General features: G+C 42.8%; 1 protein-coding gene across 1 annotated transcript in view; it reads right to left on the minus strand.

Annotated features, from left to right (window-relative positions):
* Positions 1 to 134: 134 nt before the first annotated feature.
* The window catches only part of ACER3 (alkaline ceramidase 3), a 44,698-nt gene continuing 23,023 nt past the window's right edge, over positions 135 to 21,809 (minus strand). The window contains exons 7-11 of the mRNA XM_009637118.2: positions 15,699 to 15,757; positions 11,987 to 12,088; positions 8,642 to 8,746; positions 6,873 to 6,918; positions 135 to 6,644 (exon numbers count right to left, since the gene is read on the minus strand). Of these exons, the coding sequence (XP_009635413.1) occupies positions 6,591 to 6,644; positions 6,873 to 6,918; positions 8,642 to 8,746; positions 11,987 to 12,088; positions 15,699 to 15,757 (366 nt within the window). The 3' untranslated portion in view covers positions 135 to 6,590. The remainder of the gene's footprint in view (positions 6,645 to 6,872; positions 6,919 to 8,641; positions 8,747 to 11,986; positions 12,089 to 15,698; positions 15,758 to 21,809) is intronic.

A 21,809-nucleotide genomic window follows, 5' to 3' on the forward strand; every position in this document is an offset into this window, starting at 1 on the left:
CTTAAGAGCGTCAAGACCAACCGGCCAGCCCTGTGCAACACCAAAGCCAAAAGACACCTGGGAAAAGTTGTATTTAAACCAAAACTCTTTAATAATTTGAATTATAAAGACACAAATTAGTGCTTGACTGCAGCATGGATAACAAATGAAATACATTAAATATTTCAACGCTACCGCGCTTTGCAAAACAAGTTATGCTGATATGTGTAAGCCTAACGTTAGTTACCGGCTGGTTTGGTACGAAGAATCAGTTCAGTGTATCAAAATTGGCAATAAACATTGCTCGATGCAGCTGTGTTTTACAGGCCAACTGCTATTCGTCTGTCACAGTGTAGTTATCCGTCTGCAACAATATACCGAGTATCAGGAAAAAAAAAAAAAAACAACCCATGATGTTAGAACTAATAGTGTAAACGTTAGAAAGTTTGGTCACGTAATGCGCAGGGTATTTCACGTCCATTGCAGGTGGACAGAATGTTATTTGCTAAGACAGTAAACATCATCAGTGCATTAAGCCGAGCTCAACAGCCAACGTCAAATAGTCAGCATCAGTTTGGAAGATCAAGAGAAAAAAAATCAGTTCCTGTTCAGTCTCATGAGTAACTACTGTTCGCGTCGCTTGCAACCCTCTCTTCCAAAATCCCGGGAGCGATAGCATACGCAACCAAAATTCTCCTGCAGCGACTGACCAAGGCTTTAATTTAGAAAACACTTTGGTACGTGATTTGCTATGAGCATGTGTGAAAGCCAATCTCCATTCGACATTGGCTTTGGAGGAACTACATACGTTCCATGGTTTTGAGGAAAGAAGAATCTGGGATTGTGCTTACAGCTATTCGTGTGTTTTGGTGACGAAGGGCAAATAATCAAAAGACCCTTTCCCGTCGCATTTGTAAAATCTCAACGATCTGCTCTGACCGTCAGGCAGATTCAACTTGTGTGAAATGTGTGCAAAACCAAAAAAAAATTGGCAGGCACTGGTTTAGGGTCTTGCATCAGCTGGATTCTGAGCTTGGTTCTTCTTAAGTCTGCCATTATGTGCTTAATCAAATCTAAACACTTTCAGAAAGTTAAAAAGGAGAGTTTTGAAGTAAAGTAAGAGGTTCAGGCATCAACCCTGCCCCCCAAAATTGTACAGGTGAAGCCCCATATCCCCAGTCTTGTTTGGAGTATCTGGCTGGGAGCTCCAGTAACGGGGCTCTGCATAAAGTGCTTGCTTGGCTGCTGCACCCTGGTGCTGCCGGCCACTGAACTGCTCAGGCTAAAATAAACACCCGTGGTGGGGCTAAACCCCCCAAACCAGCTTTCAAAAATCTGAAGAGATGCAACGGCATCAGGGACGTGGGGTAGTCAGGCTCAAGTCTGAGCCAAGCAGAGGCAGCCACGTACTGGGTAACTACGTTTCGGGAAAGCGACTGAAAAGAGGGCTGCGACTCCCACGGGAGGAGGATTTTTTAACAAAAACCAAACTGAACTCCCACCTACCAAGGACCTTACCTTATGGACCCCAGGAGAAAACCCAGCCTCAGCTCTCAGAAAAGACTTGTGATAAAATGATCAGGCACTTGGCAGCCGGAGGCAGTCACGAGCAAGAATCCGAACAAAAGAAACCCAAACCCAATCCTAATAATTATACAGTATGTTCTCTGTAGTTATGTTACGGACTCTCAAACAAAGCTGGCAGAGGACATTCCAGATGGAGAAGAAATGTATTCATTCACGTACGGAACAATCCGTGTCACGTTCCATCCTCACAAAAAAAAAAAAACCAGCTGAATAATCTACAACCACCCGAATGTAACAGAGTCTGCGTCACTTCTATGGCAAAGAGTGAAGAGTCAGCACGGGAAGTTAAAATGTATAAATAGCAAAACATTCAAGCTTGTTACACAAGTATCTAAAGTGCAGTTATCAGGAGGGTGGTTGACATAGTACTATGGGATTCTGTGCTTAATCTTTTTTTATTCTCTTTCTATGTAAAATTTCTTAATCTCCTTCTGGCTTTCGCTTCGTATGGGCAATAAAGACTCCAATATTTATCCCTCTTCATATTAAAGTCTCACAGTTAAAACAGTACTTGGCAGTTAAAGCCTCCCACCGCCTTCTTATAAAGTGCAGATGGGGTTTCTTTAAAGTAAAGAGTTTTACCTGAATAGCTTAATTTAAATTACGGGGCACAGGTTCTGCCAAAATTAAGGTGTGTTCCTGGAGTCTGAGGTCTACTGAAGGAAACAGCTTCGTTAGAGCTCGTCTTCCACTGAGAAGTGTTCTATTGAATCATTTCACCACCTGCTACCGAATGCCAAAAATATATCCACAGGGAGAAACCGGTTTAAAAAAACCAAAACGGCATTACCGAAATTCTCGAATGCAGACTCAACAAGGTGGTAGTGACTGTGAGAAACACTTGAGATACCGGGAGGATTTTCTGTTGCTGAGGGTTTCACAGGGAGGAGTGAGCTGAAAAACTCATTCAGCTGCTCAAAACCAGGTGTTGGAAGCAAACGTGCTACAGCCAAAAGAAATCAACCGCATTCCAAATCATACAATTTCCTTTCAGCCAAAGAAGACAGCACAATATCAGATTAAAAGAGAATTAAAGCTAATTATAAAGCGGTATTTTCCATCACATCTCTTCCAAAATCACGTAAAACGAGTTATACTCTTTGCATCTTCACTTTATGTGTAACTTAACTGCCAAAAAGGTTTCACTTCACCTGTCTCAATCACAGTCCTCCGACTCAGATCTCTTTCTAAAGCAGCCAGCCTTCTGCACGCAGATGACCGGCAGACTGAGCGCCACCCAGAAGCGCCAGACACCGAGCACGTCAGGGTGTTTACGGCGAGCGAACTGAGTCAGCCGCGGATCAATACAACACTGCTGCCGACCTCAGGGGCCGTGCGGTCGAAGTCAGGCGGCTCTAACGTCTGCACGGTCAGGCAGATACAATAATTAAGGGCACAGGTATGGTACAATACATGACAGAGGTAGATCGGCAAGCGACAGACTGCGTATTCCAATTCTGACTATGGGGCGGTCTTCTGAACACTTGTGGGTAACACATCTTCCTTGGGCTAAAAGAAAAAGCATTAAAATGAAGTCCGGCGATGACTAATATTGCTAAGCTAACAACGCTGCCTTCAAAACATGGATGGGATTCATCCTGATGGCAGATTTCTGTTTATTGTGTCTTATCTTCAGCTCGGGGTAACGCACGTCTTGAGCTGAATCCAGAAAATCGCGATTCCTGGCATGCAGTGTGGTATTGATCTGTACTGGGAGTGTAATTTTGAGGTTTTTCTTTTATTTCCAAGGAAGAATTTGTCAGCTCACGGTCTGCAGAACTACTTGCTGCTGATCTGTGCCGAGCTGATGGTCGTAAGGTGGCAGATTTCCTGGTTCTTCATGGATGTTAAAGAATAAAGAGTTCATTGCTATCAAGGCCGTCCAACACATCCTGTAGGATTCATGTTAAACAACACCTGCTACTTCCCTAATTCCCTTTAAAGTAGCTGCTGTCTGAACCCTATTTAAAAAACAGGATCACAGATGACCCACCTTATACGATGTAGTGCAAGAAAAGTTTGGGATATGCCGTCCTAAGGTTTGTAGAAAAAAAAATATCAGCGTGTCACACAAGTGATACAAATAAAAAGCAATTTAACAGACATTCAGTACATTACAGGAGTAAGATGTATGTCTTTCCAGGCACTAGAAAAGGCAGTCTGAATTTCAGTGGCCTGCAGTTAAAACTGGCTTGCCACTTTCAGTATCACTTGCAAGATCAGTAAGGCAGTGAAACCAAAGCACCCATAATTTTAGATTATTTATGCTGAGAAGGAAATACAGGTAAAATTACATTCTTCAGGGTCTTAACATAACCTGAAACAAAGGCTGCTGGAAGGGTGGTAAAGGTGTGCATGGTTTTGGTCGTTTGGAATGAAGGAAGAAGCCAATCTACATAATTTTTTTAAAGATGAAAACCATCAGTGACAAATGATATATGAACGAAAAGTTAACAGCAGCATAAAATTAAAACAAGAGCTTTTCCAACTTTTTTTTTTTTTTTAAATCCTGGCAATTTAATTCCACAAGATCTGAAAAGAAACATATACTTCCTAGTTGCAAATAGGTGGGACAATTGACAAATTTCTTTAAAATTTGCCATTGTATAGATGCCTTATCCATCAGAAAGTGGCTTTTCAGCACACTCTGGTTCCTGCAATTACAGGGAAGCCAAACAGAGCTCCCAGATCCTTCAGTAAAAAAAAAAAAAAACCCTAAGGCCACTAAAACAAAGGTTTTGTTCGTTTTCTTAAAAATAATACCATACCTAGCAGATGTCCCAAGCGACTGTTGATAGGTCTGGATGCTGCACTGCTCCTGTTATGGGACTCTTCCCTTAACTTAGGAAAACATGTAAACATACTAAGGAGAAAATTGGATACAGTGTACAGAAGCGTGCTTGAGCGAGCCTGGAGGTGAAGAGGCAGGCACTTATTTTTTAAGCTACATTTTTAAGACAGTTCTCAAATCTCTTTACAAAAACTACACCTTCTGGATAATTAAAGACACTTGATCCAAGGCAGCATGTTCCTACCTCTACGCTAGTTATTCCAATGTCTTTCAGTCCAAAGATCACTCAAAATTTCCCAACACAGAGGCTGACCTTGCCTGTGGAGCTGGAGCCTACTGACAACAAATCTGTTTTAAGATTTTCATTCGAGGATCTTTATAGGGGTTTGCTGAGGACAGGTTGAAATGCACTGCCATCAGCACGTGCTTAAACCTCACCGACATCACTCAAGGTTAATTATCTTTCTCTAGCCCTGAGTTTGGGTCTATTTGATCCCAAGAGTCCAGGGTCAGTCACATAACAAAAGCCATGATTTTATTTGGAGATTCACATCAGTAGCAGTGCTACTGATGGACACAGAGAATGCAGCTAAGCTGCAAACAGGAAAAAAAGAAAAAAAGATATTAAAGGGAGGAGCTCATTTTAGTCAATGCTGATTGTACAATACAGCTTTCAGTCCAACTTTTTCAGCAGTCGGAGCAAGGAAGCTTACACTAGGCAGGACTTTGTGATCTGGGAGACAACTTTATAGCTATGTTATGGTGCCTTGCTGCTGTGGGCACATTTTAAATCAATACAGAATGGGCTTTCCAATCAGTCTGAGCATTTCCCTTTTCTCCTTCATGGCGAGAAGGACAAATCCCTCAGAGCATCAAAAGCAGACAAAAATTGCATAGCACGGCAGCCAGGAGGCCCAGAGACAGACTCCATTAGCTGCCCCAAGATCTGAAGAGTCAAAACCACAGCCTCCAATATGAGGTATATTTCGAAAAACTGTGTTAGTTCAATGTTTTCTTTATGCTTACTTATTAACTTTCATCGGTTGGGCAGGTAAAAATTGCAGAAACCAGAGTTTGTCCCCCCTATTAATCCCCAAAGTTTGGTTTTAAAAAGGTGGCCAATTTTCCACAGAGTAACCGTGTGATGGACAGATTAAGAGCAAGCAATCAAAGTGCTGCCAATTATATTTTGGGGTGTCCTCAACACCAATCTTGTTCTTTACTCTTTCTTCAGTATTTCTGAATAAGCAGATGCTTCTGAAAGTCAGACCAAAATTTAAGACTTGTAAAATACGGGAAAGAGATGAATTCAAAGCTGGACTAGCACACATCTAAGGTGTCTGTCAATCTGTAGTATGAATAGGACACGGGGAGTAAAAGTAGGGATAGAAAAGGAAGGCATGTAAATAATAATTATAAAAAAATTGAAAAAAAGTGTTTCTTGTGTTTATACAGTCACCCTGGAGCCTCCTGATGGATCACTGCTCAAACTAATTAGGAATTCAGTTTCCACAGGCAAACAAGAACCCCTATAATGCTTCACCATCTTAAGTGTCTTCTGCCGGTCACACCCTGGAACATCCTCCATGATGTACCTCAGTCGGACTAGAGAGAAAACGGAAGCTTTGTACAAAATGAACTAAATGGCACAGGTATCCCAACCGTTTTGCTTAAAATATAAATTGCAAAGGAGGCTGTGGAAAAGCAAGATAGAATAAAGCCCTAAATCAATCATTACATACTTCATTAATTGTAAAAAAAGTGCAAGATTAAAATAGTTCAGGTTAAGCATTCAGTTCACTATAGGCCACACAAATGCTTAGCTTGGCCATCAACGGCCCATGTTTGTCATTCAGTTACTAATATTAGTTTGAACCACAGAAAGAACAACAACCGAATGAAAAACGTATGCAATCCACTTCAAAAAAATGGTTAGTTTTCTGTGACCAGCACGAAATATTAGCTCAGTATCATCAGCTATACAATATATACATAAAAATATTGTGTCTTAATCTTTGTTTTAACAACTTAGAATAAAGCTGTACTAAACATTATTTCCCTAGTGTGCCAACTCTTCGCTCTGTTCTGGCCGGCTGGCCTAGTAACACAGAGAAGTCCTTTTATAGCAATGGTACTTGGATTGATCCATAATTTTGACACTTCAGCCATAGTAACTGTTGAATCGCTTTATTCAGCCAGGCTAGGTGACCGCACGTGACTGCCTAGGTCTCAGTCAAAGCTTCTTGGGCGGCTCCACAAGAAGAACAGGCCATATTCCAAAAACAAACTGTTAAAAGAAAAACAGGAAGAGGGGAAAGATTTCTTGGAATATTACGTCTCTTGGAACAGAAACCAAACACTGTTAACCATCATTTCAACCGCATTTCTTGGGATGCAAGTAGAAATCAAAGATAGTACCCTAACAGACATTATCTGCGAGCCCCAATGCAAGTTCAAAGCACAAGATATCCACAACCTGCAGTGCATTAATGCACAGAAAATATCGCTTGCTTACCTTCACCTTCGGCCTGTGTTTCAGGAAAAGTGTCCTTGTGTATAAACTGAGGAAAAGGAGAAAAGCGCGCTTCAAATATCACACATAAGACAGCGTATAAAATAATAACGATGTACTAATTCCAGTTTTATTTTCCAACTAGAAAGGAACTGCTTCTGCGATTGCAGCGCTACCCATTCTACCTAGACTTCCGCAAAACAGGAGACGTTAGCCTGCAGGAAATCCCTCTGTGCTAGACTATGATGAGCAAACTAATTGACCCTATCACCTATGTGGGGAGAAAGAGAGAAACCCAGAGAAGTAAATCCTCTCTCCACTATAGAAAAGACTAACCAGGGACTAGAGCCTGTCTGTCATTTTGGAAGGATGAAATTAAATCAGCGTACCACAAAATATAGCAGCTGTTAAGGGCGGGGGATAGGGGGGAAGCAGTATAGCTTGATTCCGTATCTCATTTTTCTTCTTATACAGCCTCTCCCCTCAGTAGGTCTTTTACCTGTGTACGACCTCACTTTTTAAGTGGACATAGGTGATGCCACTGTGTGGCTGAGAAAGTACTAGAGAAAACACTGCAGGGAAAGGATGTAGTTCATTGGGGTAGGGCAGACAAATCGGGCATCTGCACATTCCCTGAGGGCTAGAGGATGCAAACACAAATTCTCTTCTTTGTGCAGCGTGCTGGAAAAACCTTGCCTATGCTATCCAAACTCTCTGCATCAGCTTGCCTTCTGTAAGGAATTTTCTTCACAAGATTATCTCAAGCTGTTTAGGGCAGTGGACAACCCGGCAGCCAAAATGGAGGAGCTGAATTCCACATACCATGATGTATTTTATATATACACATATATATCCAGGTTTGTACAGATACACATCCATATATACATGTATATATATATGCACAAAAAAGCTATCAGAATAGCTGCTGGACATGTACTTATTGTCCTTGCAATTTCCTTTTACTAGCTATTTTAAACATCTGAGAAAAAAGGAGAATACTATGCCACATGTAGAAAAACTGATATGTAAACCAGTTTCTCAACTACATAGAATGTATCTGTTAAACAGACATTCTCTTATGGTTAAGCAGTAAAATATTATTCCATTACCTAATGAAGAAAGTACAGAAATTCTTCGGATTCCAGCTTAAATTCGATTTTTGTTCCTGGTTCCACTAGATGGTGGTATAGAGCAAAACCAGAGACAAAAATCTTCTGGCTGCAGACCTGCTAACTTAGGCGCTCCTTTAAATCAGGATTTAATCTCCTTCTAAAAACTAATATCCTGTGCTTCTGGGAACAACTCTGCTCCAACCACTTCAGCCATCACCCTTCTGCTCTATAGCACGATGCCTGCTAGTTTTCAGGAGCAACAGTGCCTATCAAAAAGATTAGTTATGCTTCTAAAATTAAACGTGGTTAAGTACTTCAGAATTGCTGCTCAAGACCAGAAAGGTATTAATAGCTTATATTTTGAAATTAATATACTGTCAAATAGTCCTGCAGTTTAACTGCTACAGGGTTCCCACTTCTGAATTGCATTTTCCTGAAGAACCATGATTACTTAAAGATTAATGATTACATTTCGAAGACTACAAATTACTTCCACGGAGTTTTTAGACCGGTTGCAAAGAGGAAAGAAAAAATCCCACCAGTTTAGTGAGAAGTCATTTTCTTGCTCTTCTGGCCAACAGAATGTTTTGAAGTAAATCTGAACCTGGGAAAACTCCTAAGACTGCTTTATGAACATCCAGTTTTGAAAACATTTCCTACCTTAGCAGGATATGAAGGTAAGAGCCCAAGCCTGTGAGAATATGCCACCACGCATGAAACTGTGTCACAGCTCCCACAACAGGAGGCATCTTCTCTCGTAGTGCTCTGTAAGAAAGAAACACCGTGCAAGGGTGGGTTTTTTTTTTCAAGCTAAGCAATCTCAAATCGCAGTGCTTGATGGCTCTCTTAAGCCTTTAAAGAGAGCGCATGCATCTTCATATGACGGGCGATCAGTTACTTCTGGACTCAATTATCAGGTCATGTATTTATGGTATCCCACAGTCCCAAATGAGTTCTACTATCCTCCTCCCCAAAACTCGGTGAACTACTGTCCGGAGAATGAAATGCTAAGGGTCTGAGAGGGGAAATGGGATCCATCAGGTATCACCGCTTTACATTTGGCAATCACACCACCTACTCTCCAGATGCACGGAAACTTAACTTGCCTTTCTCCGTCGTACTCTAAAACAGGAACAAAATGGGTATTTAGTGAGGAAGCAATGGAAGCGGAGAGTCTGAAACACTCCACCAAGATGCTTGGTATTTTGCACAGTTATGGGGTGTGAGGTACTTGGGAAGAGGCTAAGGGATGGAGATAGAGAAAGAAAGGGCTGGAACTACATTGCCCTGATTTCTCCTGCTCGCTAGGCTTTTGCAGACAATGCCTACTTTGGTTGATGGCGGAGCAAATGTTTGCATCTGCCTGTCTTCTGGTTTTGACTTTCATTGCACATTCAGTCAAACCAAAAAAGGAAAAAACAATGATCGCAGATGTTAACGAAGAAAAATCAGCAGCTTCTGGAATACTTATTTACTGCTTGATGTTAGTGTTCAGTCCCCCTAACTGAACGCTAACCCCTGAGATACTGCTTAGTTTCCAGAGCTGCTCAGTCACAAATACGAACACAGAGCTTTGATTCAGTCAGCCAGGGAATGACATAGTGGAACACAGAGACCGTCACCCCAGCACAGCCCCTGAGCCTTTGGATGGCAGGAAATCTCAAAGCTCCAGTTCAAAAGTGCATGGATCCAACCAGGGAAGTGATACAGATTTTTTGGTTTGTTTTTAAATAAGCTGCAAATTTAATGAAATATGGAAAACAAAAAAACTGAACCAAAATACCATTTTGAACATTAAAACCAAAAAGAGCAGGTAGCTGGATGATTCACAAGTTAGATCTTTAGGGAATAAAATATTACAAGGAACTGGATTATATTTTCTCCAAAGGTTGGAGCTGTAATACCACCTGGAGAAATTCAAGGCTCTGCAGACATCTGATTAAAACTCATAAACAAGTGTGTTTGGTTTTTTTTTTTCCAGCACCATAACCAAACAAGTGTTAAAAGAAATATGCTAACTTTTTTCTCCCTTTGCAAAATGAAGATGGAAAAAAGTGCTTCAGCAGCTGGTGCAATCTTTGAGTCCAGGAACAAGTTGAAAAGCCCCACGGACCTGCAGCAGCTCAGCAGGCTCAGTGAATTGGGGGTTATGATCTCACCAGCGATGCGATGCAGCTGCAAAAATCAACCTTGATGCCAATACTTGCGAAATCACTGTATACCCACGCACTTGTGTTGGCAAATAACTTCTATGCCATCTGTAGCAAGAGTTCGTAGGGATGAAGTGCTGTGTATTATATTCACTTCACCTGAATTTTTTAAAAAAGTTCCAAGAAAAGTCTGTTGAAGCTAACTTTAAATTGGCCCAACCTAACGCAAGGACTACGGAGCCAAAAGGGACAGATGGAAAACACCTGACTGTTTTACAGCACACGATGATCCAACCCTGACAAAGGAGCCTAGTAGGACAATTCTGTACACCGCAGATTCAGCAGCGTAACAGTGTATCAGACAATCAAGAATGGATTTTCTGGATGCTGGCATCAACTCTTCCATTTCCTCCAGCTTGTTGAGGACCACAAGCATCACAACTAAGCAAAAGAAAGGTGCAGTTGTCCAGTTCCAGAGGAACATGCATTAAGAGAACAACCTTTTGGACTGGTGTTCTTTCTTGCATGGACAGGATACCTAGCCGTACGACGAGACAGAATCATAATCATTTAGTTGGAAAAGACCTTTAAGATCATCAAGTCCAACCATACCTGTCCACCATTAAACCGTGTCCCTAAGCACCTCGTCTGCCCGGCTGTTAAATCCTCCCAGGGATGGGGACTCAACCCCTTCCCTGGGCAGCCCCTTCCAGTGCCTGACAGCCCCAAGGGGAAGGAATTGTTCCCCATGGCCAACCTCACCCTGCCCTGGCACAACTTGAGGCCGCTGCCCCTCGTCCCATCGCCCCTTCCCTGGGAAGCTCCGCTGCCCTTCTCTGGACACGCTCCAGACCCTCCAGGTCCTTCGGGGAGGGAGGGGCCCAACCCTGACCCCAGCATTTGAGGGGCGGCCTCCCCAGTGCCCAGCACGGGGGCACGGTCCCTGCCCTGCTCCTGCTGGCCACACCACTCCTGATACAAGCCAGGATGCTGTTGGCCCTCTTGGCCACCTGGGCACCCTGCTGGCTCATATTCAGCCCCCTCTCGACCAATGCCCCAGCATCTTTTCTTCCAGGCAGCTTTCCAGCCCCTCTGCCCCACGCCTGTAGCGTTGCCTGGGGTTGTTGTGACCCAAGTGCAGGACCTGGCACTTGGCCTTGTTGAACCTCACCCAATTGGCCTCGGCCCATGGATCCAGCCTGTCCAGGTCCCTCTGGATGGTGGGTTCCTAGGAGCTTTGTCTGGAAGTCTTTTTCACCCCATTTGGCAATACACTAAACAGAGTCTTTCCTGGCCTCCTCTACAAGTGCTAAGCCAGAAGACTTCAGGCTAATAATGACAGCCAAGCACGGTGTATTGGCTCACAGAGTTACTGTTCTTTCCGAGATGCTCAAGCAGCTGTTGTTTATTGGTGACAGATATATTGCAATAGGTATTTCTTTAACCTGCAGAACTACTACTTTTCAGATTTTCCTGGGAAATGGCAAGAGCAGAAACCAAAAAAACAAGCAGGACAAAAAAAAAATTCATTCAGATGAAATCAAGTGTGAATAACAAGCTTTAGTAAGCCATAGATGCTCAAAATTACTTCAGTGACATTACTTCCTCTCAATTTAAATTGAAGAGAAATATCAATTATTTAAAAAAAAAATCTATTCATGGATAAAAAGAAAACATTAAAAAAATATTGAGTGCTGAATCTAGTCATGAGCAAACTGGATAAAGCCCTTGTAAATGTTTTGTAGGCAGTGTACCATGCAAACCATGAGATGGACTTAAACATACACCACAGAAAAAACAAAGTTTTACACTAAAAGACTATTAGGAGCTATCTGGACAAAGTGAAAGAACTCACCTCAATTTATCACAGAAAATGTTGTCCACATTCCAGAGAAAAAATCCCATTAAAAATACAGTTAAAGAAGTATAGCCTAGACCTCTAAGCCATGGGTATACCCTAGAGAGGCAGAGAGAGAGAGAAATAATGCAAAGTTTAGTTCAAGATTCTTTAAAAGCAGCTTTTATGTAATATGCACAAATACTATTATATTCAAATAAACTGCTTTATTAATATTTCTTCCCCAAAGCAAACCCATTGACTTCAAATCTCATCTATTTAAGTATTGTATTTTACCTCCTCCCCTCTCTCCTGAATTCGCATTCTCCGAGACTGGTCTTTTAAATGTTTTACTTCTAGATTTCTAATTGTTCTCCTAAATACCGCTCTCTCCTAATGCAACAATTAAGTGGGAAAACTGAAGTTGACTAAAAGGTACTAATTCTTCAGTCCCATGTATAATCTTTCAGTTAAAAAATAGCCATGTTACAAATTAGGACTCTCCCAAAAGAAGAGGCTCTCTTCCAATACATGATATCGCTATCCTAGGGCAATTGTTTAAATAAGGTCTTTCAAAATGACTGTAGTCTTTTGTGAACGTAGACCACCACGACCAACAATTAACCAAATGAATGGTTTTAGAAAACAGTAATGTCATGTTGTATTTTCTTGTTGAGTGCTATTGGGGATGGAAAAATATCAATTTCATTTTGAGGGGAAAAAAAACCTCTTTAGGATAGGGAAATCACCCTGAAGAATCAGATGCAATAAAGTGCATCATTAATAAATTTACCCTCACTATCTGCATTCAGGCTGGACCACGGAATTGTAAACTTCCTACATGAAAGTTGGTTGCCTTTGCTCCTTTCCCACTCGTAAGACAAGTCCAAAAGCAACCCCAGTTCCAACCCTAAAAGGCTGCCATGAAATACCGTTCAAGTTATTTTTAAGGATTTTAAATGCACAGTTTAGATTCTAAAATGCATTCCTGAGCTGCTTTTTCTCCACTGTGTTATACGCCGCACATGTTTCAGAGCTGTGAGCACTGGCAACCAAAATGTGCAAAACACGACAGGTAGAGTTTCTGCTACAGGGCAAGCTGACCAGATACAATCTGCAGATATTCACAAGTGTACTGCCAAGATAAACTAGTAAAATTATTATTTGTTTAGTTTAATAAATGCACAGAGCACCATGTGGTGCATGGCAGAGACTGCACTGTAATATTCTCAACTCAGTGCTCGAAACATAAGCAAGCCCAGGACATGAAAGAGCATTAAATGGTATGTTATACATGCTGGTAATTAGGTAATTATAGCTAAAATTGTTCAGGGAATAAATGGTGTTGTTTTGTGAAGGAATGAGAGAAAGGCTGGTATCACTTACTAATGGGGAACGTGTTTTGTGAACAGAGAACAACATTTGCCAAGTTGTAATCTTGGGAAGGAAGCAGACCCAAGAAAGAGATGAAAAGCGTGGGGGAAACAGGCAGGAACAGCAATAAATAATGAGGATGGGAGGAGGTAGCAGCCTGGAAGGAGTAACATGCTGTTCTTTGAGATTTCTGCTCTAAGCTCAGAGCGATTTCGAGCCCTGCACTAAGAAATATGAGCAACAGGAAGCTAATATATATTAAGGAATTAAGAAACAAAATAAGCAGAAATCAGGATCAATATGTAAGCTGAAGCAGGCTTGGACAAGTGCCAGCACTATCAGTGGAAAGACAGGAATACGTTCTAGGAAGGCAGAGGAAGTAAATCCAAAAGCATACTTGGGGATGACTTTTAGAGAAAAGAAGGGGTATGTTCAGGTTGGCACAGCCCCTCTAGCAGAACTAATTTAAAATTAGCAGTAGTTTAGTTAAAATTCAGAAGTATTTTAAACCTAATTCTCTCTCCATCCCAACTTGCTAACCAGTTCGCATAACATAACCAAAAGGGGAAGCAAATCTTTGTAGGGCCACGTTGCAATGAAGTCATCTAGTTAATTAAGAAAATACACTTCAAACTCCTAAAACTGAAGCCAAAAAAAAAAATAGGTGAAACTTCAGAGACAGACTTTGTTGGAGGAAAACCATAGAATCATAGAATGTTTTGGGTTGGAAGGGACCCCTAGAGGTCATCCAGTCCAACCCCCCTGCAGGAGCAGGGACACCGCTAACTAGATCAGGTTGCTCAGAGCCCCATCCAACCTGGCCTTGAATGTTTCCAGGGATGAATCATAGAATGTTTTGGGTTGGAAGGGACCCCTAAAGGTCATCCAGTCCAACCCCCCTGCAGGGAGCAGGGACACTGCTAACTAGATCAGGCTGCCCAGAGCCCCATCCAACCTGGTCTTGAATGTTTCCAGGGATGGGGCCTGATGAATGACACCCCAGGAGGGAGGATGGTGGTGTTATTGATAGTGACAGAAGACAACAAAATGCTTCGGAAGTAATGAGAACGCACAAGTGTGTGGAATTTGCATGACTGGAAAGACAGCAGGCCCAAGGGTTTGTCTATACAGACAAAAAGAAATTTAATCTAAGTGACTAGAATTGAGCTAAATCCTTGTGTAAGAACAAAATTTAGATGACCTGAACTTGATTCAACTTAGTTTCCCTTGGAAGTGAATTAAGGTAGTATCACTTAAGATCTCTAGGTTAGGATTAAAATTTCCATGTTCGTGGGGTTGAAAAGTGCCTTAAACTGATGACTGGTTCTACAGCTGCAAGCAACGCGCTATCAGTTTTAAGTTCTTCTTGCTTAATAAAAGTCTGTGAACATTTACACTTGTCTGTAGGGATTTCTTGGGGAAAGTCAAACCAACTTAACCGAAATTGCAGTTGGAAGGTCATTCAGTGAATCTACTTCGAATTCACACCTTTTGTTAAATTCTTCCTCGTTCATCCTGAACAGATATGTATGTAACTCAAAAAAAACCCCAGTTTTAAAAAAAAGCACATTTAGAATGAAGACAGTGGAGAGAAATCAGTAATTTTCAGGGGCAATCCCCAAACACTCAAGAACACCAACAATTCACAGGGGAGGGGCAGGCAGGGGCAACCAAATGAGCCCTGAGAGCTAAAGGTGTTTACTCCAATACCGACTGAATTCCCTTTTCTTCACTTTTACCCACCACGTCCGCGCTCCGACGGTTCTAATGCTTCTCACTGTCTCCTAACATTTCTAACACGGTTTTGGTTTTTAATAAATAGTTTTTATTTCAATTTCTGTAACTTTACCCAGTCAAAACCGTAAGGAGAAAACTATCATTTAACCTTCTGTGTTATAATCTTTTACATTTGAATTTTAGATACTTGAGTAGGGAAGAGGAAAGGAAAACATTAAGCAATGGTTCAGCTCTGCAGTCTTACTCTCACCTCTCTCCAAGAATCATCATTAAATTTTGGACACTGGCAATAGATGTCTCATGTTACCCCACAATATGAAGACAGAAACTCTGTTCCCCTTGAAGCCCCAGGCTAACAGCTGGAGCCACCAGCAGAACACCTGGCAGTGAACACCACTTGTACGTGTAGAGGTCTCAGTTTTGTTTAATGTTATCCCAATGGCTTCAATAAAACGCAAGGAGACGAGCCGTTCCCTTTCAACCAAGCAGAGCACATGAGCTCGCATTACGTATTTAGCTAAAGAAATTTTGCCATTGCCAATTCCTCATGTTAAGCCCGCCAAAAAGAGATGCAAATGCTAAGTTATATCTTATAATGCTGAACTAAATGGTTACTTACCATAATACTATATAAACAGATCGTAGAACTATAATGGAAACTAGCGTTCCATACATGATCTGGAAATAAAAACAGAAATGAAATTCAGCAGTTGGATTCAAGAGACTTTATAAAACACCACAGGAGTAAAAAATTTTTGAACCCTCTGTGGATTTTTAGTTCTTAGTCTCAGGAAAATAGTATCCCCATAACTTCCTCTCCAGAAAGTCCTCCAGAAAACTTTCCAATAAAAGTATGATTATAAACCATGCCCTTTATGCAATTATGGGAAAAGTCAGTTGTGTAAAAGCGCTGTTTCACTTTTCTGAATTAGGAAGCAAACACTAGATGGCACTCAGTAAGCAGCCTGAAATCAAAATGGGAACTAACCCCCATCATCTCTTTTGTATCTGTGAATTTTAGCTCAGGACTGTGTAAGCATCAGCTAAAACTGGTTTTGAAAGCTATAGTTCCTTCACTGATACTTGATTAATATTTTTTTCTCTGAAAGCAAACACCTGAATAGACGATGCACTATGCCCCCACTAAGCACCAGTATGAGAGAAACCTTCCAGGAAGCATTTAAAACCAACTATTACAGATTGTTGGGATTCAATCTAATTATACAGCGGGAAGGCTGCATGTTCTGAAAAGATCCACGAGCAAAATCTGGCTCACTGTAGGCTTGATGAATTTGAATGTAATTGCCTGACATATAAAAAGTCAAAGTAATCATTTATTTTCTGCCTCGTGATCTTTAAGTCACTCTCATGGGTTTTTTTTTTAATTCACAAGCTGAGGATCCACACACCACCATCTCCAGGACGTACTGACTAAAGAAGAGAAGAAATGTGGTCAGTCATGCCTGAAAAGCGATGCAGAAGCCACTGCAGCAGGGAGGATTTTCAGACACTGGTGACATTAAATTACTCCCCATGCTTTTTATTCTGAACACTGTTTTCCTCCTGCCAAAAGGCAGTTTGTTCCAAGCAGTTGTGCCTTGCTCTTTGCCCCTCTCCAGGGCCCCCCAAGCCCCTCGCTCTTTTTTGCTTCCTTGTTCACCGACTCACATTTTGCTTTCAGTTAACTCCTCTCTAATGCCGCCTTGTTTTACGTGAAACAGAAAGATGATAAACCGTTGCTGCCTATTTTTAAAAACTGCTAAACCTCACAGAGGTGTGTGTACAAACCAGTGTCCTTACCATGTTCTACTGACCTCCTCATACCCTTCCTTCTTTTAGACTACACTGTCTTTGAGGCAAGGACTACCTCGTACTCTGCCGTAACCGGGGCATTCAGCTATTACTACCCTGCAAGCGTACGCATGTGTCCTGTCATCTGACATAAAACAGATTCCTGTAATAAGGCAAAGTGAAACCTACCTTTTCAGAAGTCCATAAAGGCAAATTTTCAATCTCCTTTTAGCTTTAAGGATGAGGTTAGTAGCACACACCACGTTATCAGTGCATATATACAGAACAAAGCAGACAACAGAGCCCTTACAGAAACACAGAACAGTTTGGGTTGGAAGGGACCTTTAGAGGTCATCCAGTCCAACCCCCCTGCAGGGAGCAGGGACACCTTTAACCAGATCAGGTTGCTCAGAGCCCTGTCCAACCTGGCCTTGAAAGTTCCCAGCGATGGGGCATCTACCACCTCTCTGCACAACCTGTGCCAGTGCCTCACCGCTCTCACTGTAAAAAAATTCTTCCTTATATCTAGTCTGAATCTCCCCTCTTTTAGTTTAAAACCACTGTCCCTGGTCCTATTGCAACAGGCTCTACTAAAAAGTGTGTCCCCATCTTTCTTACAAGCGCCCTTTAAGCCCTGCAAGCTTTCTTACAAGTGCCCTTTAAGGCCCGCAGCCTTCCCTTCTCCAGGCTGAACAACCCTCTCTCAGCCTTTCCCCACCGCAGAGGGGTTCCAACCCCCGGATCATTTCCCTGGCCTCCTCTGGCCCTGCTTCAACAGGTCCATGTCTGCCCTGAGCTGGGGACCCCCGGGCTCGATGCAGGGTTCCAGGGGTAGAGGTGTCTCACCAGAGCAGAGCAGAGGGGCAGAATCCCCTCCCTCTCCCCGCTGGCCACGCTGCTGGGGATGCAGCCCAGGGCATGGTTGGCTTTCTGGGCTGCCAGCGCCCATGGCCAGCTTTTCATCTACAAAAGTCCCTCTCCATAGGGCTGCTCTCAATCCCTTCATCCCCCAGCCTGTGTGGATACCAGGGGTTGCCCCAACCCCAGTGCAAGACCTTGCACTTGGCCTTGTTCAACCTCATGAGGTTCACACAGACAAGCTTGAGACGTGGGCCCTAGTCCCTCTGGACAGCATCCCATCCCTAAGGCATGCCAACCGCACCACTCAGCTTGGTGTCTTCCGCAAACTTGCTGAGGGTGCACTTGATCTCGCTGTCTATGTCATTGATGAAGATATTAGACAGCACTGGTCCCCGTACGGACCCCTGAGGGACACCACTTGTCACCGGTCTCCATCTGGACATCAAGCCGTTGACCACTACCCTCTGGATGTGACCATCCAACCAATTCCTCACGCACCAAACAGTCCACCCATCAAATCCATCACTCTCCAATTTAGAGAGAAGGAAGTTGTGAGGGACCATGTCAAAGGCCTTATAGAAGTCCAGATAGATGACATCCATAGCCCTCATTTGTCCACTGATATAGTCACTCCATCATAGAAGGCCATTAGGTTGGTCAGGAAGGACTTGACCTTGGTGAAGCCATGCTGGCTGTCTCAAATCACCTCCCTGGCCTCCACGTGCCCTAGCATAGCTTCTAGGAGAACCTGTTCCATTTTTCCAGTCACTGGGGTCCTCACCTGACTGCCATGACTCTTCAAATACCATGGAGAGTGGCTTGGCAGCTACATTGGCCAATTCCCTCAGGACTCTGGGATGCATCTCATCAGGGCCCATGGACTTATATGCATTCAGGTTCTGCAGGAGGTCACAAACCCGATCTTCTCTTACAGCAGGAGGGGTTTATCGCTCCCGCTGCCTCGCATTCCTTGATGTAGAGGCCAACTCCTCTCCACCTCTCCTTCCTCGCTTGTCCCTTCTCAACAGCCTGCAGCCACCGATAGCCGCACTCCAGTCATGGGATTCAGCCCCCCAAGTTTCAGTAATGGCAACCAGGTCGTAGCTTTCTAGCAGCATGGTGGCTTTCAGCTCCTCCTGTTTGTTGCCCATGCTGCGTGCATTGGTGTAGAGGCACTTTAGCTGGGCTGTTGGCCATGTCACCTTCTTGGAGGAACCCCCCTGAATTCCTTGGAGGTGTTTCCCTGGTGTTTCCCAGTTGGCTCCCATTACCCCAGGAGCCTCTGACTCATCTCCGCAAGACTTCAAGTGTGCTGCAGCGTAGCCAGCACATCTCAAAGCAGCAGGCTGAGGGCCCTCACTAGCACCCCGTCCCCCTAACCTTGGTATGTAACCCCACAGCTTGTCACGGGCAAGCCTGGTATTATCCTGCTCCCCCTTCGAGTCTAGTTTAAAGTTTATGTTTGACAACAGGTAAAAGTAAGCTCCAGTATTGACTATGCAAAGTCATTCAGCACAGCAGCTCTTTATTTGCATTCAGAGTGAGATCAAATAACTTCAGGAACTGAACTACTACTACTACTGTGTGTTCTGCTCTGTAGAGCTGAACAAAGCAAAACTATTTGAAAGGCTAATTGGTTCCGGCTTGTACTTTATACAAAACTGTTAGCTAATTCCAGCCCCCTTGCTGGGGTACGGCACATAAATTGGGAAAGAAAACCCTCAACAAAACCCACTAGACACAGCCTGAGTATCAAGTGCTTACCAGTCTCAAGCTAAAGGTAGGAAGGGGACTGCTCAGGTGTGCTAGGTCCTGCATACAATTCTTCATCACTGACATTTTGCCTACTAAGACCCCACCATACAACAAATACAGGCTAAGATTAAAAGTTAAATGCCATTTTACTTCATCAGTCTCATTTAAAACAGCCTCTTTCATTTTCTTAATCAAATCCAGTAATTTATTCTGAGAGGGACGGCACAGAGGAAGAAACTCATAAGAAAGGCTCCTCTGGAATCCAAATCACAGTCTGATGCCCCTTCCTTGCTGATCTCCTCCTTCCTACAATTTCCATTGCTAAAATGCTCTTCTGCAGCAGAGACACAGGAAAAACCTATCCATCAGGAGAAACGTCCATCGTACTCCTTAGGGGTGTGACCACCTTCATGCTTTTATCCAATTTGCTCTTGGGTTCTTTGTGCAAGGAGCTAAAGTGTCAGACTATGCCTAGAGAAACATGGCTTATAGGCAGCCCAAAGCCCAGGTAAAACATAGGCTAAAAATTCTAATTTTTTTTGCAGCAGCTCCTAAAAGCAGGGAAGAGCAAAAGCTAAGAAAAGCTTTCTTTGTAGAGCCTCTGGCCTCGTATCTCCTAGTGAGTTGTTTAATGGCTTGCAGAAGAGGGCCATCTTAATAGAGGGAGGAAGGAAAAAAAAAATAAAAAGAACCTTGCAGTGACTGAAGAAAAATACGCCCACAGTTGACACTTCAATTTCTTGCCTTTTCCGCTCCTCCACACAAACAGGTTGTTAGCAGTAAAACACATTCGTGTTTAAAAGCCTGTGAAAGACTGGAACAACAAACTGTTCTGCTCTGCAGGCTCCAATCCTCCTCTTCACACTGAAGGCAAGCATCGGGAGGTGTTGCTGTGATATGCAGAGACTGTAGCTGCACGTCTCGCTACAGCTGTTTCTTACTAGCAGCCTATAAACCCAGCTACACAACTTAAGTTTATACCTCAGGGAGTGGCGCTTGCTTTTACTCCTTTACCACCCATGGATTTACTATCTTCATCACGCCAAAAATTTCTTAGGTCTTACCCGTCTGCCCAAAGAAGGACAAATTATAAAATAAATGAATAAAAACCCTAACTTATTCAAGTTGACTCAAATTTATCAATTCCATTTAAGCATCACTTAAATGACAGATGAAAACCTGTGCTATTTTGTCTCCCAGTGCCTTTAAATTGTAACCCAAAGAACCCTCTTGCACTACAACTGAAACAAAAGGGAATAGCAGAATCTCATCATCTTTTCTTATCACTGAACAGTTCCCTCTTTGCTGTTTAACATGCAAATAAAGCTGCATGTATTTCAGCTCTGAAGCCTGTATCTTTGCAATGGGGAAAAACTCAAAGTCTTATTAATACACGGTGGATTACGTGATAAGAAGGCCAAATATGAAGAACGTCCTTCTAATTCACAAATGGGAAGTAAGCATTTCAGGGCTCGGTGTTCGGCAGCGTTTCTGATGTGGAGGCAGTTAAGTAAATCATGTAGATTAACTTACGCACGTTGGGGCAAGGTTGGTACTCCATACTGGGGGCGGGGGGGGGCATGCAAAACTGCTTTTTCATCTATCCTTCCAGTACAGAAAGCAGCAATAGCCTGTTATTGCCATTTCTCCGTTTCCTCTGCTCCTGGCCTTCTGTCCACCCTTGGCTAATAAAGTAAATTTATCAGCCTCAAATATTAATGTACACATTGGGAACCGCACTGAGAGATTTTGGGTTCTTGGCAACCACTGCTTATCTTTTAATATAGCAACCAGCTATCAAAAGATAGTTGAGCTAAGTACTTGAAGTTGGAAACTGTATTTGCAATTCACAACAAAGAAAACGGACTTCTACATGTTCTTGGATTTCTGGAAAGGAAATCTGAGCAGAGAGAAAAAGGCAGGACAATCCCCACGATGACACTGAAACGCTGAGTAACTCAGCATAGTTATGGCTGTTTAACACTACACGCTGCCTTGACAGCTCCTGAACGAACTAATTCAGATTCACTTGGTTTGGTCCTGTCTAGATGCACGTACGTGATGGCAAAGCGACACACAAGTCACTGCTGCTGCATGGCACACAGCAGCTCTCCAGAGCTTCTGGGACACTGCAGCAGCAAACTGAGCTTCCCCTTCAAGGACTCGTAGAGCTGATTCTTTGGAGAGCCTGAGCATCCTCCCGCATTCCCTAAGCTACTGTGCAGGTAGAAGTACTAGCCAGAATGAAAGCTGTATTTGCTTTCTGGAAGACATCCCCAAGCAAGCTGTGTAATGGAGTGAAATGCCACTCAAATCAGATTTA

Source organism: Egretta garzetta, unplaced genomic scaffold (genome assembly GCF_000687185.1).
Source record: "Egretta garzetta isolate BGI_Z169 unplaced genomic scaffold, ASM68718v1 scaffold323, whole genome shotgun sequence".
Lineage (NCBI taxonomy): Eukaryota > Metazoa > Chordata > Aves > Pelecaniformes > Ardeidae > Egretta > Egretta garzetta.